Below are 19,332 nucleotides of genomic sequence, written 5' to 3' on the forward strand. Positions count from 1 at the left end.
AGCTCCGACTGCCCATGGGTCCTGTCCCCATGCTATTCCACACTATTCTCTAAATAAAAGAGCACTACTGCCAGATCTTGAGAGTCTAAGAAATCTTTCTTTCGACTCCTCGGCTCACCGACCCCGCGTCAGCCCTATGGAGACACCATATGACGAAGAACTAAGGCCTCCTGCCAAAAGCCAGCATCGACTTGCCAGTCATGTGAGTGAGTCATCTTGGAAACAGCTCCTCCAGCCTCAGTCAAGCTTCAGAGGCATCCCTGGATGACACCTTGACCTGTCAGATTCCTTATCTCCCACCTGTGATTCTCAACTCAGGTTTCTACTATGTATTTTCATGTTTATTTAAACTTGTTTGAAAAATGTGAGTGGCTACTATGTACCAGACATTTTTAGGAAGTAAGAATAAGAGAATTTCTGCCCCTGAAGGGCTCACAGTATCGTGGGGGAGATGAGCACAGTTTCAATTTGGTTTAGCATGGAATGAAGACTACGAGAATGCACAATCGAGAATCAGTATAAACCTGTCTGGGGAGGTCAGGAAAGGCTTGTCAGAAGAGAGAATACCCGAGAAGGTTTCTGAAGAATGAGAGTGCGTTTGCCCACTGGGTGAGGGTTTAAAATAATCCAGGGAGATGACTGCACAACTCAGTAAATTTACTAAACAAAAGGCATTTACTTAAATGGGTGAATTTTATGGTATGCAAATTCTACCTCAATAAAGTTGTTTAAAAGAAATAATCCAGGCAGAGAACAGAAGATGCGAAAGCTCAGATGATGAAGTGGTTAATCATCGATGAAACCCCTATATCCTCAACTTCCCTGAAGTTCCTCTTCCCTTCATCTCTTGATCTAACCGTAACCTGGCTCTCCCCTGAAGACAACGCTCCCCTAGTTGTCCTCTCAAGTGGTTGACTGTTTTCTTCTCCCACAAAGGTCATATCACTGGGCCTGAAGCGGGCCGGGGTGGGGGGTGGTCCCTCATTGCTGTTTCTCAATTATTTCTTCCTCTTCACTAAAACAGCCCAGCTTTATATTTCACATCATCAGACCATACTAGACAGCACCCTGACTTGCCATCTATAGATGGCAAGTTCTTCTCTCAGTATTTTACAACTTAGTAAATGGCCACTCCATTTTTTTAGTTGCTCAGGCCAAAACCCTTAGAACCATCCTGACTTTTCTTTATCAACCTACATCCACTCTATTAGGAAATCCTATTGGTTCAAACTTCAAAATGTAACCAGAATGAAACCACCCAGGGTTGCCGTTCCCACTGTGGTCAACCATGAGCTAAATTATTGCAGTTATCTCCCAGCTGGTCTTCTGGAGGCCATGCTGGTCACCCTACCATCCGTAAGTGATGCTTTAAAACATAAAGCAGATTATAAACACACTAATCCAATAATGGCTTCTCATGTCACTCAGAGTAAAGCTGGTCTCCCTGTAAAGAAGGCCCTTGGGCTGCATATTTCACTGGTCCTGGAAAATGACAAAATTGAAGCAGTGAACATTTAAACAACTTGAGACCTGATTTAGCTACAAAACTTCTATTTTAATGTCCCTTATCAATTAATCTTGTCAACACTTATCTTATTCAAACTCCAGAAGTCAGAACTTACAACACTCCACAAGCGAATGGAACTTTCACAGCCTTTACCTTAAATAGGAAGTATTTAGTCATAGAAAATATCAAGTTATTTAGAATGGTATTTCAAAACTCCAGTCTTCTGGTAAGTTTTTTTTTTTTTTTTTGATGTGGAAGATTGTCCCTGAGGTAACATCTGTTGCCAAAGCTTCCTCTATTTTGTTTGCTGGATGCTGCCACAGGCTTGAGGAGCAGTATGTAGGTCCACGCCCAGGATCCGAACCCACAAACCTCGGGCCGCAGAAGCAGAGTATGTGAACCTAACCACCACACCACCCAGCTGGCCCCTGGTCAAGGATTTTTTAACCTCAGGTATTAAACCAACTTTTTTCCCCTCTTCAAAGCAGTTAAAATTACAATAGCTCTTTACTTACTTTGCCTCACACTCATCTCTTCTGGAATAGGCTCTTGAGATGTCTCCTCTAATTCAAGATTTCTACCTTCCAAGGTTGGAAGGTTGACATCCGTCAAACCAGAGTGTCTTTTTCGTTCATATTTATCATATCTGTCTGCTTTCTGAGAGAGAAAACTCTCCTCAGCAATTTTAGTTCTAATCATCTCAATACTTAAATCCTTTCTCAGTTGACTGGCAAAATGTGATGCAGCCATCCTGCCAGGGAAAAGAAAGGTAGACAACTTATATAGATTTTCATATTATTTAAAAAATTAAGATTCCAGTTCACCTCCTGCCCCACCTCAGAGCATTCTGAAATAAAAAATTTTCAGTACAAAATGGAATAAATATACGACACTGCAGAGTGGGAAGAAAGTTATCAAAAGATAGTACGATCTATTTTGGGCTTCTACATAGGGCCTTGCTTGACAGATGAAGTGAAGCCCAGGAAGCTGTGGGCCATAACACAAACAAGAGGCTCTAGGCTCACCGCACAGCATTACAAAGTGACAAGAGTGAAGGAAAGGAGAGAATAGGGAAAGTAAGTGAAGGACAGTATACAGAATCGTTTCCTAACCTTTCCCTGTGATGAAGGCAGGCAGCCTGGCATTTTTTCTCAAGCCAAAAAACAAAACAAACCAAACACACGAGATGCCTATTAGACAGGGATGATAAGCAGGCAGTTGGATATACAAGATTGAGCAAAAGATGGGATTTTAGAAGAACTACCATGGTGATACAGAAGGATAACCATAGTTTGCCATTTGAGGGCATAATGAAATTATTTTCGGCCATGTGAAAAATCATATTGTTTACCTGGCCCATACTCTTTTCTTAGAAAGATTCTTGAGAACGTGTTCAAGCAAAACAAGGGAGAAGGACAAGAAACAGGATGCCATGTGTTCCAGGAAATCCTTCATTCAAATGAGGAAAAGAATAAAGGAAAGTGGAAAGTCTAAGGGAGTCACCTATGCAGCTGGTATAGAAAAGAACCAAGCCCAATGGGAGAAAGATGACTGATTCTCCACAAGTGTTGCTGGCTCAAAAGAAAAAAAAAAGAAAGAAAAAGGGGAAGGTCTGCAATAGGAAGATAGAAAAGTTCTAAGCACACTATACTCTTCAACAACAAGAATAACTGAGACAGTCCACTAGAAAACTCCAGATAAAAGAAAAATCTGCACAAGAAATGCAACCCATTAAAATGTTACATGATTTTAAGCAATCAACAGAGTATATAAAAAATGAGAATTCTTCTGACCTGGATGCTAATAACATTCTCCTGTAAGAGCCCAGGGGAAGTGACAAAGGACTCTACTTTTCAGTAAGCATGCTCCTCTACTATTTGACTTGCCACCTCCTGCAAGTATTAATGTGCTAAATGTTAAACAATAAACCATTAGTTATTTTAAAATACTGCATAGGACTATGCTCCACAAAGAGAGACAGGGTGTGTGCAAAAGCTCGAGTTAATAGTAAAGGCGTGTTTAATTGTCACCTAAACCAGCACAGGTGGTTAGTGTCATCGCTGTTACACAGGTGAGGGAGAGAACTGCCAACAGGCGCTGGAGCTGGGATCTCAAGCCCCGCAGCCTGGCTCTTCACATACAGGACATCTAAGTTCCCCTCTTGGCTGAGTGGAGTTTCTTCCAGCTTGAAAGTCTAGAATGCCTTCGTCTTGCTTGCCTAGAGGTTCCCAACCAGGGCGGGTTTAGTTGTCGCTGGCTCTGGGAGCAGCTACTGGAATTGAAGGTCGGGGCCAAGGATGCTAAGCATCGTCCCGCCCCAGAGGCCAATCACGGCCCAGTGGTGAAACGCTGACTGCTGCATAGATTATGGCAACAAATACTTACTCTTCTGGAGGACGGAGCCATCGGCTGCGGGAAGGACAGGTAAGTGGTCCTAGAGGAGCCTCCCCCAAGCGGCGTCCAGCTCGCCACTGCCCACCTCAGACCCTTCCAGACCTTCTAGGAGGAGGCGAGCCAGCGCCCTTCCTCCAGCTCCCAGCACTCACCTTCCTCAGGCAGCCTGTCGCGTGAAACCTCAGTCAAACCAAAAGGAAAGGAACGCTCCCTGTCTGGAGAGCCGCCGCCGCCGCCTCGGAGCAGTGCCGCCTACACCTCAGCCGCCCAGAATCCGAACTTCCCACACCCAGCCTCTGATTGGAGGGCCTTTGAGCAACCCCTGCGGGAAAGGGGCCCGCCCCTTCTCTCCCACGAGGCTTGCGATTGGTTCTCTCCCTGTGCTATTCGAACTGATTGAAAGGTGAACGCACGGTTCAAAGGATGGGCGGGTACGACGGGATTATGCCTGAGGGGCGGGGCCGGGGCGCAGGTGAGGCGTTAGGGTCCCTAATCCGACCGGAGCTCCAGGGCCCCAGCATCCGAGGAAAAATGAAAGCGCTCCTCGGAGCAGAAGGGATTCACTGTTTGCAGGGCTTTTTAACGTCCTTATTTAGTCACACAAATACAGCTCAGCTTATTGGAACGTTTTCTTCACTTAATATTTTTTAAAAAGGGTTTACTACCGCAGATTTCTCCTTACATCGCTTAGCGTTACTTTCCAACATCGCCAGGCTTTTTTTTTCCCATCCGCTTTTTATTGAGGTAAAATTTAAATACCGTGGAAAGGATTGATCTTTTAGTGTGTGATTTGATGAGTTTTGGTAAACGTAAACAGCTGTGTAAGCACCACCCAATCGGGATACAGAGTATTTCCATCACTGAGAGTTCCCTCATCCCCTTTCCAGGCGCCCACTGTTAGGCAGCCAACCTCTGCTCTGATTTCCATCACCACACACATAAAGGGGGTAGGTCCTCTCCCAGGTGGGCCTTCTTTCTCTAACCATGCTTTCCAGATCCATCCCTACTGTTGCGTGATCAGGAGTTGGATTTTATTGCTGAAAAGTATTCCATCGAATACTTTGTCTACCCATTCACCCATTGCTGGACATCTGGATTGTTTCCGTTTTTAGCGATTATGAATAAAGTTGTGTGGAAATTAATAAATAGAAACTTCATTAAATTGGAGTCTTGGGGCCCAAAGGCGGAGCTCTCACACCCTACCTTCTAGCAGAGCCCAACAGGAAGAAGACAGACTTCTTCTTGACCAAGAAGCTCAGCCAATGAGAGACTATCACAACTCAGCTAGTGAAACGCTGCTATACCTCTGGACTCCATGTTTACAATGGCCGTCCCAACTTGCTCTTCCTCCCAGAATAGAGTTTCTCCTCCATGCTGCTAGCGACTTGCACCTGGCTCGAGATGGTTTCAGACTTTGAACTGCAATTCTTTCCTGGTCCCCCATAAACCCATTTTTGCTGGAGAAATAACTGACTGTCTGTTTAAGGTCAACAGTTGCTATAAACATTCTTGTACAAGTCTTTTTTGTGGGCATGTTTTATTTCTCTTGGGGAAATATAGATGTGGTATTTCTGGGTCATTCTGGGTATGCTTAACTTTATAAGAAATTGCCAAGCAGTTTTCCAAAAGAAAGCTGGCACATTGTTAGGAACAGAGAGGGTCATGGTGCAATGATAAAACATTCTATTCGCCAAGCTAGAGCAATTTTAAACATGTATGGAGCTAATAAAATAGGCTCACTATTGATGAAGCAAAAATCTACAGAACTACAGAGAAAAAATGATGAATCCGCCGTTATCGTGAGTGATTCAACACACCTCTCTCAGCACTGATTGACCAAACAGACACAATTCAGCAACGATATAAAGAAGATCTCAACAAAAGCATTAACCAACTTGACCGAATGGACATTCAATAATCAGAGAACACATATTTTCCTTGAGCACGTATGGAGGAGTTACAAATGATCACACACTAGGCCATGAAGAAAACTTCAACAAACTGCATAGACTCAAGAAAGTTAGAAATTAAAAGCGAAAAATAAATTTAAAATCCCTGTGTAGTAACTTCTGGGTTTAAGATGAAACTTATGATGGAAAATGTAAATGTCTAAAACCAAAAGATAATGAAGAAGCAAATCAAGACTAGTGGGATTAGGTGCTTTGAAAGGAATTTTGAAAGAAATTTTAAATGCTTATATTAGAAAAGAAGAAAATCTTAAAATTAATATGTGTCCCTCTTAAGAAATTAGAAAAATAATAACTGAGTAAAGTCAAAGAAAATAGAAAGATAGTAAAAGAAAGTACACAAACCAGTGAAATAGAAAGTAAAGATACAATAAGAAAATCGACAAAGTTAAAACTTCATTCTTTGAAAAAATTAAAATAGATAAAACTCTAGCAAGATTGATCAAAAAAAGAAGACACAAACAGTATCATGAATGAGAATACACAAAGGGGACTATATGCGTTACTTATTCCTTTGTAGCAGATTACCCCAAAATGTGCAGCATAAAACAACCACCATTTTATTTGCTCTTGATTCAGTGGGTCAGGAATTTGGGCAGACCTCAGTGGAACAAGTCATCTGTGTTTCATGTCTGTGTTCTCAGCTGGGTTGGCTCAAAGGGCCAGGCACTGGCTGGGATGGGTATTGATCCCCTTTCTAATTCTCTCTTCTCATTCTCCCACTAGAGTGAGAGAATCCACGGCCGTCTCGCTCATCTTTGTGGACCCAGTTGCTGACTATCAAGTGGGGCCATTCTCTCCCTTTGGTTAGGCTTTCCTTCCCCAGCAGATTCTCCATTTGGTCTCTCTTGGACTTCTTTGCCTGGTAGCTGGGTTCCTTCTTGGCATATGTGGAAAGCCTCATAAGACCTCGATTTGGAAGTTCCATATTGGCAGAGGAGAAAAACAAGAGCTGGAGGTAAAGGAACTTGCCCACCTTCTGAAGGAAAGTAGACTGTGAAGAGGGCACTGAGTCTGTGTGCTTGCCTGTGCCATCTTGCACTCTCTCTTATTCAGGATGATGTGTAGTTTTACATGAAGTTTAGATCTCAGGAGTAAATATATAGTGTAGTGTGCACTGATAGAGATTACATACAGGAACTTTGATGGAATTTAGCAGGGTGCTGGAATATATCTTTAAAGTGGTTTTACTGTACCAGAGGACATGATTTTTTTTGCGACTCTGATAAAGAAATATTTTGAATGATTTCTTCTTTTGAAAGACGGCGTGCTCATTACCATTGCCTTGTCACTCTTGCTAATTTTTGTTAGTGTTTCCTTCTAGTCGTTTCTCAAGTATTTCTTTTTGGCTAAATTATTTGTTTATCTATATAAAGCTAAGGGGGTTTGTTTTTCGGTGTGGATTTTTTAGCAGCTCTTCCTAATATGGGAAGGAATTTAATAGTGAATTTTTAAAGTAAAGGCCTAGTGCCCATAGGCACATTTTAATGTGTGAATTCTTTATTAAGTATGTCTTATAAATGTTGATGAGGCAGTGTGTTAAAATAGTCATTTATTTTTAACTAACCTAATTTTTGTTAGAAAAGGATTGCATCATTAAAAAAATTAAAATAAAAAAGCTTAAAATGAAAATAACAAAGTCTCCCTCCTCTTCCCAGTTTTCTCCTCTTCTCCCTAGGCCCTAACTCATTTCCCAGAAATCACCTCTGTTAATAGTTTTTAGTTTAGTTTTATATCATATTTCTTCAAGTTTTATCAAGTTTATACAGAATCTATTGATATTCCACTCTGAGGGACTAAGAATTTATCATGATTTAACTCCCCTTCCACCTCTGGATTATATTGTTTATATTTTTATTTTCTAGTCATTGCCTTATTTACTCTAAATAGCATATATAAATGTTTAATTCTTGATTTATCAAATTTACTATGGATTCAGTATCCACAATGAAAGGCAAGAACACTACCCTTCTACTCCTCTTCTCTCTAGTTACCTCCCTATTGTTCTCAGTTATGTTAATATTGTCTGAAAAATACTGTGTGATCTTAATTCATGTTTCCCCTTTTCCATTTTTCCATTCAAGCAGTAACATGCTGTGAATTTTATTGCCTCAGGAGAGGCACAGGGCAGGGAGGAGGGCAGAGTTAGCCAGTCAAATGTTTGCCTGTTTTACTTGTCCACACACCTGAGCTCAGCGAGGAGCACACGACGTTCAGGAGGACGCAGGGGCCCTGGAGGAGCAGGGGCAGGAGAGGCTCCCCCGTCGGAGGTCCGCGAGGGCCGGAGCGGTGCTGAGAAGCTACGTGGGAAACAAACACTGCTCCATGGTGGAGCCCTAGGAGGGGCAAACCTCAGAAAAGGTAGTGGTGTCAGCTATTTGGGGAAAGCAGGACCCTAGCACAGGGTTCCAACCTCAGCTGAGACTCCCATGCCGCGCGTGGAGCCCCAAAGGAGCAGAGATCTGCTGCGCTGCAAAGAGTCATTCATGGAGGCTCCCGGTTACCCGGGTGTGCAGATCACTGAAGCCTGGGGGGCGCCCTTCTCTCTGAATATTTGGCAACTGCATACCTTGGTGGGACCCCAGGAGGGCAGAGAAAGCCCAGGAATGTCTGTGGTTACATTTCCCATCAAGCAGGTCTTATGAGAGAGGTAGAGGGAGAAAGAGAATATTTCCCAGAGGTGGAAATTAAACTGAAATGTAGAAAATAAAGTGATATTTCTTATACACTTGAATTTGTTGGCTGAGATACCCTGCCACGTAATCTTTAAATTGCCAAGATTTATGAGATTTACTTGCTCTTCTGTAATATAATTATTAAATCTTCTGTGCTTTTGACATTGTTTGACACCCAAAAGTGAAAACCAATACACGGCATGTACAATATTAAGATTACATAAGTATTATTCACCGCAAACCAAACATTGCGATTGAACTAATTTAGAAGGAAACTGAAGGCTACGACATTAAAAGTTTGCTGCTTAAATTTTTCTTTTATTTTTTCTGGTTGTACTTAGTTGCCACCATTATGTACAATCTGATGTCTTGGTTTCCCATTTTTGGCCTGAAGAACTTCAAGTAATTGTTTTCTCGTGGGGAGACTGAATGGTAACTTTTTAATTTCCAGATGTCTTCATTTTATCCTGATGCTTAATTAACAATAAGGCTAAATTCAAAAAGTCTTTCCCTAGACCTTTGAAGACATTACTGCACTTTCTTCTATTTTCTTACTTTTGTCTACTTGCTCTAAAATAGATCGAGAGAGGTGAACTGAAGGCTCCATCTCTAGTGGGTTTCTATTTCTCCTTGCATCTCCTACAGTTGTTGCTTGATCGATATTGATGCTATGTTATTTGGTGCAGAGATTTTATACCTTCATTGCAAATTCCCCCTTTAATATTATAAAGTATCTTGTTTTAATGCTTTTTTGGGTCTAAATTCTGACATTACTACAAGTCTGGCTTTGGTTTTTCTCTCAGGCCCAAATACTCTCACGAGGAAGCATCTTGAGGGAACTCCACTGATGGTTGCTCCACAGCCAGCTCCTCCCTTTGAATCCGCTGATGCTGAGCCTAGAGCTTATCTGAGGCTTCCTAGAAAGAACCTGGCTTGGCTTTGGTGTCCTGAGATGCAATTTCTTCTCTTTTGATTTTTACAGGAAATTTCAACCCATTTGCTTTCTATTTTCCAGGTAGTCCTCAAAATTTCTGGCACACTGACGAGACTGTAATCGTTTTCTACAGATATAGTTCTGTGATTTTGAAAAGTGTCTGTGTTGGAATTTCAGTGGGAGATGAGAGAGTGGGGATTAATCATGTGTCACAGCGTACATCTTGACCTGGAATCTTTCCTGCAAGAGATTCTCAATTGTAAGCTCCACATTTATAGAAATAAAACATTGTTCAGTGCCCATCCACTTTCTTCTTCCCTCTCTTCCTCTTCAACATGTATTGCATGTGCACACAAAATCATTTCATTTAACACGTGAATACTTTTCCTTAAGATTCACTAAAACTCTCAGTGCTTGAGTTCTCTTTCCTTCCCATGCTGAAAATGTAAAATACTGGAGAGATCTGTCTGAACAACGTATCTCTAGTGAGCATTCAGAAATTTCACATGGTTTCCTTTGCTGTGCAGAAGCTTTTTAGTCTGATGTAGTCCCACTTGTTCATTTTTTCTTTAGTTTCCCTTGCCCGGACAGACGTGTGACTTGAAAATATGCTGCTAGGACCGACGTCAAAGATCGTACTGCCTATGTTTTCTTCCAGGAGTTTCATGGTTTCAGGTCTTACATTCAAGCCTTTAATCCATTTTGAGTTGATTTTTGCGCATGGTGTAAGGGAATGATCTTTCATTCTTTTGCATGTGGCTGTCCAGTTTTCCCAACACCATTTATTGAAGAGACTCTCTTTTCTCCATGGTATGCTCTTGGCTCCCTTGTCGAATATTAGCTGTCCATAAATGTGTGGGCTTATTTCTGGGCTCTCGATTCTGTTCCCTTGATGTGTGTGTCTGTTTTTGTGCCAGTACCATGCTGTTTTGGTTACTGTAGCTTTGTAGTATATTTTGAAATCAGGAAGTGTGATACCTCCAGCTTTGTTCTTTTTTCTCAGGTGTTCTTTGGCTATTCAGGGTCTTTTGTTGTTCCATGTAAATTTTAGGATTCTTTGTTCTATTTCTTTGAAAAATTTTGTTGGAACTTTGATAGGGATTGCATTGAATCTACAGATTGCTTTAAGGAGTATGGACATTTTAATGATGTTGATTCTTCAAGTCCAAGAGCATGGAATATCTTTCCATTTCTATGTGTCTTCTTTGGGTTCTTTCATCAATGTTTTATAGTTTTCGGTGTACAGATCTTTCACCTCTTTGGTTAAGTTTATTCCTAGGTATTTTATTCTTTTGATTGCAATTGTAAGTGGGATTGCATTCTTAATTTCTCTTTCTTCTGCTTCATTGTTAGTATGTACAAACGCAACTAATTTTTGTACATTGATTTTGTTTCCTGCGACTTGACTGTATTCCTTTATTGAGAAGATATTTGCAAACCATATACCAGATAAGGGGCTGGTATCCAAAATATACAAAGAACTCATACAGCTCAACAAGAAAACCAACAATCCAATTAAAAAATGGGCAAAAGATCTGAACAGAGATTTCTCTAAAGAAGATACACAGATGGCAAACAGGCATATGAAAATGTTCTCAACATCATTAGTTATCAGGGACATGCAAATCAAAATTACAATGAGGTATCACCTCCCTCTGGTCAGAATGGCTATAATTAACAAGACAGGAAACAACAAATGTTGGAGAGTATGTGGAGAGAAGGGAACCCTTGTACACTGCTGGTGGGAGTGCAAACTGGTGCAGCCACTATGGAAAGCAGTATGGAGTATCCTCAGAAAATTAAGAATAGATCTACCATATGATCCAGCTATTCTGCTGCAGGGTATTTATCCAAAGAACTTGAAAATACAAAAGCATAAAGATGCATGCACCCCTATGTTCATTGCAGCATTATACACAATAGCCAAGACTTGGGAGCAAACTAGGTGCCCATCAAGGGATGAATGGATAAACAAGATGTGGTATTTATACACAATGGAATACTACTCAGCCATAAGAAATGATGAAACATGGCCATTTCTGACAACATGGATGGTCCTTGAGGGTATTCTGCTGAGTGAAATTAGTCAGAGCGAGAAAGTCAAATACCGTATGACCTCACTCATAAGTAGAAGATAAAAGCAATGACAAACAAACACATAGCAATGGAGATTGGATTGGTGGTTGCCATAGGGAAAGGAGGGGAGGGCAAAAGGGGTGATTAGGCTGACATGTGAGGGGATGGACTATAATTAATTTTGGGGTGGTGAACAGGATGTAATCTACACAGAATTCGAAATATATTATGATGTACATCCAAAAGCTATATAATGTTATAATCCGATGTTACTGCAATTAAAATATAAATAAATAAATAAATTTCAGAGTGTATATATATATATATATATATTTTTTTTTTTTTTAGGCAGATTAGCCCTGAGCCAATCCCCCTCTTTTTGCTGAGGAAGACTGGCCCTAAGCTAACATTCATGCCCATCTTCCTCTACTTTATATGTGGGATGCCTGCCACAGCATGGCTTGCCAAGTGGTGCCTTGTCTGGACCCGGGATCCGAACAGGTGAACCCTGGGCCGCTGAAGTGGAGGGTGCAAACTTAACCACTGTGCCACTGGGTATATTTTAAGAGACATTGCTGTTATGTAGCCATTAGAGAGTGGCATAATTCTGAGGGGAATCACAGCAATTTGTGGTCAGAATACAGAGCAGTATACAGAATACATTATAGTAATAAAAAATATATCAATAAGTTCAAAGTTTTGAATAAATTGCTTGCATGTAACTTTATTCTTATACTTTCTACACATCACCAGGTTCAAGGCATTTTACAGCTAGTGGGTGATAATATTTGCAATAAGTCAGTTTTGTCTTTATATGATAAATACACAAGCAGAGAGTTATATGTTCAATTTAACTATAAAGACATGTGATGTTACTATCTGCCTGATCTTAAATCCTCCTTTTGGAAGATAAATATTTTTTTATTTAATAGAAACATTAGTTCATCTACTTTGTTAGCCCCATCAGCATCTGTATTATCACTTTTCCTTTTGGAAATCGAATGGCTTGAGCCCTTCTCTAAAGGAACCACTTAGCATTGTGCAGACTCACCATGTGGTGCACCTGAAAGCCCAAAACCCATCATCATACAGACTTGTATTGGGCATGTCCAAAAATTTAGACAGACAGCTATCTTGTAGGTAGCAACAGGAAATAAAAGAGCTGCAAGACAGTCATAGTAAAAGGATGCTGGAAACGTTCTAGATCTTGATCTGGGTGATGGTTACACAGGTATATACATATGTAAAAATTCATCAAGATATATATTTAAGATTTGTGCATTTTACTATATGTCTGTTATTCCACAATAAAAAACAATTTGTGAATATAAATGAGAACCAATTTATATAAGCCTCTAAACTTTGCCCAATTATTGAATATAGCAACAGAAATTTTCAGAGGAGTACTAAGTATTAGAAATTTCCCTAAACGGTATGAAACTATTTTATGGTAGTTATTTTAGTTTCCTGCAATAAATTTAAAACATTCTAAAATTTTCAACTTAAGTTAAAACTGTACCATCAACCGCACAACAGTACAATGGATGGATAATCATGGGTATGATCACATTTTGGAACACTGTGCAGCAATGACAAGTAAGGAAGCACAGCGGCACTCATAAACATGGATAAACCTCACAAGTGCAAGGTTGGGTGAAAGAAACAAGTCACAAAGAAGCTATCAAAGGTAGTCAAAAGGAGCTATATCGTTATGCATGCTTACACAGGTGGCAAACCTAAAGAGATGCCAGAGAATGATGAAAAAAGCCAGTCGTTACCCCTCAAGGGAGGGAGGAGGATGCTGATATAGGAAAGAACCACAGATGGCGCTAAGGTACTGGCATCGTTCTGCTATGTTTCTTCACCTGGGGGGTGGTTACACACGGGTTTACTTTAGGATTGCTCTTTAAGTATAAAAGAGCCATACTAACAAGTAAAAATCCAATAATCAGCTATTTCATGGTCCAGAAAGCCCAGGGGTTTACCCTTTGGGAAACTGAAAGTAGTTGCAGGTAGCCGGCATTATGTGTAGAGTTGCCAGATTTAGCAAATAAAAATAAGAAATTACTGCAAATAAAAACACTGGATGCTCAGTTACATGTGAACTCTGATAAACAATGAATAATCTTTTAGATAAGCATACCCCATGTAATATCTGGTCCCATGCAATATCTGGGACATACACGTACTGAAAAATAATGCGCTGTTTATCTGAAATTCACACATTACTGAGCATCCTGTATTTTATCTGGCAACCGTAAATATGTGGCAAGCTGCACAGGCAGAAGCAGTTCTCGGTGGCCCGGTGAGGGGAGTACCCAAAGGAGGGCCAAGGAAAGGGAAGAGAAAGAAGAAGAAAAGTCTTAAATTAGCCTGACCCTAAGCTATTTGAACAATAGAGTAAGTGAATTAGCTGAGTTCAACCATTATTGCAATAGTTCAGGAGTAATGAATTCACACAATGTATCAAATAATTTCTATCAACAAAAAGCAGTATCAGCAAATGTTTAAAAGAGCCATCAGTGTTTCTCCTAAAAATTGTGTCTCTCTCACTACATCAGCCTCTCTTCTGATCACTTGGGATGAAAATATTGTGAAAGATAGCCTTGAGGATGCTCATTCTGTGACTAAGTTTTCTTAATCTGTAGACAGTGATTAGGAGTCAGGTTGCAATGTAGGTTGTTTCATCTTGTTTTTATTCTACAAATATTATCTGACCACCTATCATGTTCCAGGAACCCGTCTTAGACCCAAAGGACAGATAATGAGTGACACAAACATAGTCCCTTCCTGTGGAGCTCAGAGTCTAGGCCCTAGTGGACTATAAAATAGATAGATAGATAGATAGATAGAAAGATAGATAGATAGATAGATAGACAGACAGATAATTACATGCCCTTGGGAAAACATTATCTAGCAATAGTGGATATTTGCTCTTTGCTGCCCAGCATCCCTCTTTCTTTTGGGAAACCATCCAGACTCCATTTTATGTTAATTTGTTTGCCTGGAATTGATCCACAAGCCCGTTGCCACGATTGATGATGTTTGATTCAAAGATTGGTATACAATCCAATTAGAACTGATGAACCCTTGAGAGCCAGTAAGTAGAGGCTTCTGGAAAAGGGAAGCATTCCCCCCTGCCTTTGGTAATGGATAGGGGAGCTATCCAGATGATCAGGGCCATCAGGTACACACCCCTAGAGGACACCATTCACATACGCAAAAGATGAAGTCATGACCCAGGAAAAGCATCCTGGTGACATTGCAGAGCCGTGATTCAAGATGAACTGAAACTCCCCCCAGATTTTTCAGTTACATTAAGCCAACAAATCCACCCACTTCTTAGAGCAGGTTGAGTTTCCGTTTTCCGTCATTTGCAGCATAGAGTCCTAACTGATGCAATAAAAGTCTAAGAGGAAAGAAAAGGTTTCTTGCCTGTTCCCAACCTCCAGTTTCATGCCCCGGAGGTAATCACTGTGATGCTGCGTTCAGACATTTGGGTGCACACGTATGTATAACGCATGCCTTTCATGCAAATCGAATTGTATTGTATACATGGTTCCACCACTTGCTCATTCTAAACTTATGTTGTATTGTGGAGATCTTCATTTGTTGATACAGACTATTCGGCAATTGGATGTATCATCATCAATTTGATCTGTCTTCCACTGGTGAAAATTTATTTTCTCTTCAATTTTTTACTATGATAAACAATACCTTTATACATATATCTGTGTGCATTCATGCAATTATATCCAAAGGGAAAAAACCCTAGAAATGGAATTGGTCTTTCAAAGGGAATGTAAAAAATGTTGCCTTCCAGAATGATTATACCAATACAGTCTTCTCAAAAACACATGAGAATGTTTCTTCTCCACCATTAGTAACACTGTGTTTTGCCAAATATAAGAAATTTTGCCAATATGATAGTGAAAAGCAGTATTGTTTTCTCAATTTGCATTTGTTTGATGAGTGTATACACACACATAGACACACATGGAGAGAGATTCATATATATTTAGGCTATATATTTTATAAATTCATTAGCTATTTTTCTATAAATTCCCCATTCATATCCTCCACAGATTTTTCTCTTGGGTCATTTATCTTGTCCTTATTGATTTGTCTTTACATATCAGGAAAATAGACCCTTTTCTCATACATGTTCCTTTTTTTTTTAAGTATGCTTTTCCTTTTTTTTTGGTGAGCAAGAGTGGCCCTAAGCTAACACCTGTTACCAATTTTCCTGTATTTTTTTTCTCCCCAAAGCCCCAGTACGTAATTGTATATCCTAGTTCCAAGTCATTCTAGTTCTTCTATGTGGGATGCTACCGCAGCATGGCCTGGTGGGCAGTGTGTAGGTCCACACCCAGGATCCGAACCAGCAAACCCCAGCCTGCCAAAGATGAGCACATGAACTTAACCTCTCGGCCACAGGGCCCACACCCATACATGTTCTGAATATATTTTTCCAAGTTTGTTGTTCACCCTTCAGCATTGCTTTGTTTCTTTATCATTTTTTTAAGTATAACATTTCAAGTGTACAGAAAGCAGGAGAGAATTATATAATAGCACCTATATGTCCACCATCCAGTTTTAAAATGTTACCGTGATTTTGCAATATTTGCTTCACCTTTGTTTTTTAAAGAATAAAATGTTACAGGTACAGCTGAAGCTTCTCTTCCACTCTCACTGATGCCGTTCTTCTCCACGTCTCCCCACAGGTGACCACCACCTCGAAGGTGACGTGCATCATTTGTGGAGACCCTTTGTACACCTGAAAACCCCCTCACATGCACCAAAGGTTTAAATATTTTCCTGTGTCTTTTAGAAGAAAAAAAGACAGCAATAATGAATTGTCTGTGGACAGTTGTTCTCAAGTAAGCCTTCCCGGGATCTGCAAGCATCTTTCCAAGAGAGACCAGGTTCACATCGTTGCAACAGTGAGGCTCGCAAAGTTCCCGTGAGAAGCTGTTCACAAACTGTGCCACCTTCTGACTGATGTTGCTAATAAAGAACAGAGAAGAATCTGCCCGTCAAACTTGCCTCAAGGGAGGTCGTTGAGTTGCGATTGGATATATTATATATTATACAATAATTTATTTTGACCCTAGGAGAGGTTCATTTGAAAAAGGCCATAATACCTCTTTCTGCCCACTTTGGAGCAGATTTTAGCTGGGGTCAAAGCTCTAACGTCTGCCTCTATGAAAGGTTGCAGGCAGGGGGCCTGGGGCGTTCCTATCTGCTCGGGCACATGAAAAATGAAGACATTTCCTGAGGAGGCTGATGGAACCAATGTGCTCATGTCTGAACGTTTTTGCAGAAAGAATTAAAGGACGGTAAAAGAAACTTCTGAATACTCTCTAGTCTTTGGATATTCTGAAACTTCTACCTCATTGCTTATTTTTAAAAGAACCCAAATTGGGCTTGGCCTAAACAAGGGAGTCACCTGTGATTTTGACAACACCTTAAACAATACACTCCCATGGTTTTATACTTTTTCACAGATCTGTTTCTTTAAAAAATGTATATATATAATTTTTTAAAATTATAAAGTTTCTATAAATTGCACCAGACTGTGCATATCATTCTGCAATTCAGCATGGTTATTCACTATGACTTCAAAATTTATCCATGTGGATGCATATAGATTGAGATTATTCCTTTTAACTACCGAATAGTAGTCCCTTTTATGAATATATTTTTCTATTTTAAAATTAATAAACATTTAGATTATTCCTTTTTCCTTTAGTAAAAACAATGCTGCATTGACATATCTCCTTGTGCACGTGTCCAAGGATTTCCCTAGTGTGTCTGTCTACAAGGGAGGCTGTTGGTTTGTGAGTCCTGCACCCTCCTTACTGGCTATTGTAAAGTGTTCTTCAGCGTGGTTGTCTCCTAGAGTTCATACTTTTCCCTAGTAGTAAGTGAGGATTCCTCTTACCCACATCCTTTCTGTCTCTTGTGTGTATCCTCTGTGTTTGGGAGTTGTATGATTTTGATAGTAGTATAATTTATCAAACTATTGCCTTATGGCTCCTGGCCCGTGTGTGTGTGTGTGTGTGTGTGTGTGTGTGTGTGTGTGTGGTGTAGGGTGGTGTGCGTGTGTTTTGTCATGTTTAGAGGTTTTTGGTCACGTTTAGTTTTGGCAGTAAATGGTTACTGCAGCTTAACTTGCAAATATAGTTTTCAGGTTGTTCATTTTGTTTCACAACGATGACATTAAAAGAGAATAGTACTAATAGTCCAGAAATCTGGTAATCCTGCAGCAGGATTCTATCCAGACTGTGCAACACTTTGCCTGCCAGATATTAAGGGAGGCTAACGGTGAGGTTAAATTAAATTCAGAAACCTTCAATTGGGAAACCATGCTAAACACTGTATGTAGTAGCCAGACGTCTTCGTTGAAAGGCTTCTGCTCACTGCCCAGAGCCGGGTTGTCTAATGCAGCATTGATAACTGTATCAGGTCGAGGGCGAAGATTGATCTGGAGGGTTCAGTACTGATGCTCCTTTCTCCCTATCTTCCTTGTCCTACATCTTTTGAATAATGTTCACTTTCTCCTCATTATCAGGTCAAAGTTTCAGGAAAGTCCTAGATGTAACAAAGTTCAGGCTAAAAATTTTTGAAATGTTAAGCTTATGCAAGACATTAAACTTTGTCACGCCATCCCAGCCAAAAATAAACTAAAACTCCAAACCTGTTGCATAACCAGACGTGACATCTGCAGAGCCGGCCTGTAGAAATAAGCAATAAACTACACAGTGAACAAGGAACATAGCAGGTGTGGTCAATCAGGAAGAGCTTTTTGACACAAAATGATGATATTTTTACTTCTGGAACAATCAGAGGTATGTTCTTATTTTATGTGTTCAATCTTTTTTGTAAAACATATTATTTAATAACAGTATAAGATCTAATAATGGTTTATTGCACTATCTGTGGGGGTGAGGGTAGGGCTTACTTTCTTTCACCATCTAAATGTCCCTAAAAGAATCTTTACCTCAACACGTGCATTCCTCCAAATTATGTGTGAAATTTCCTTTGAAGAGAACTCAAATACTTCAGAAAAGTTTGGATCCTACATAAGCAAAGTCATTTTGATTTTCAATTTTCATGATCTTTAGAAGGCGGTAATGTCTTTAAACCCTTTTGGCTAGAGGTGGATTTTTTAATAAGAACGTGAAGAAAACAAGTCTTGACTCAAAGCACGTGGAAAGACATCCGTAGTTTTCAAAGCCTTCTTAGACCATTAGGGTAAAGTCTTCGTAATCCTATTCTGTCCTCAGCAAACTCTAAGGCACTCATGGTTACAATTTGTGTGGCACATCTCATTTCTGTATGACATTTTGGTTACTTAATTATTGGAACTCACCATTCCATAAATCTGCGCTTGCCATTTGCCTTCTGACTCCAATTCCTGCCTCGTGCCTTCCTGCAACTCCAGCTCTCAGGTGAGATGGGTCAGCTCAGACCTGAGGAGGGAGTGACGGCTGCTTGAGATGATGGAGATGTTGGATTCAGAGCAGCTGCTTGGGAAGCAGGCAGTTGTTCTGAGCAAGAAGGCTCAGTGCTTCAAGGCCGTTACTCTCAGCCCAGGAATAAAATTCTACGGGACACAGTTTAATTGCTTCAAGATTCAATTCATAACCCTTTTTCCTGCATCCTGTCATTATTAGGCCATTATTTTTTTGTCCCTTTTATTACATTCCAACAGATCCAGGCAAATATTTGCAAATATTTTTAGAGATGAAGCTACATGTGACTCTTCACTCAAGT

The 19,332-nt window shown here is 40.2% G+C and overlaps 1 protein-coding gene across 1 annotated transcript in view; it reads left to right on the plus strand.

The window, feature by feature from the left end:
- The window catches only part of LOC139039735 (uncharacterized), a gene marked incomplete at its 5' end in the record, with an annotated part of 56,483 nt that extends 39,581 nt beyond the window's left edge, over window positions 1-16,902 (plus strand). The window contains one exon of the mRNA XM_070503443.1: window positions 16,278-16,902. Within this exon, the coding sequence (XP_070359544.1) occupies window positions 16,278-16,334 (57 nt within the window). The remainder of the gene's footprint in view (window positions 1-16,277) is intronic.
- Window positions 16,903-19,332: the final 2,430 nt, after the last annotated feature.

This window comes from Equus asinus, unplaced genomic scaffold (assembly GCF_041296235.1).
Source record: "Equus asinus isolate D_3611 breed Donkey unplaced genomic scaffold, EquAss-T2T_v2 contig_176, whole genome shotgun sequence".
Taxonomy (NCBI): Eukaryota; Metazoa; Chordata; class Mammalia; order Perissodactyla; family Equidae; genus Equus; species Equus asinus.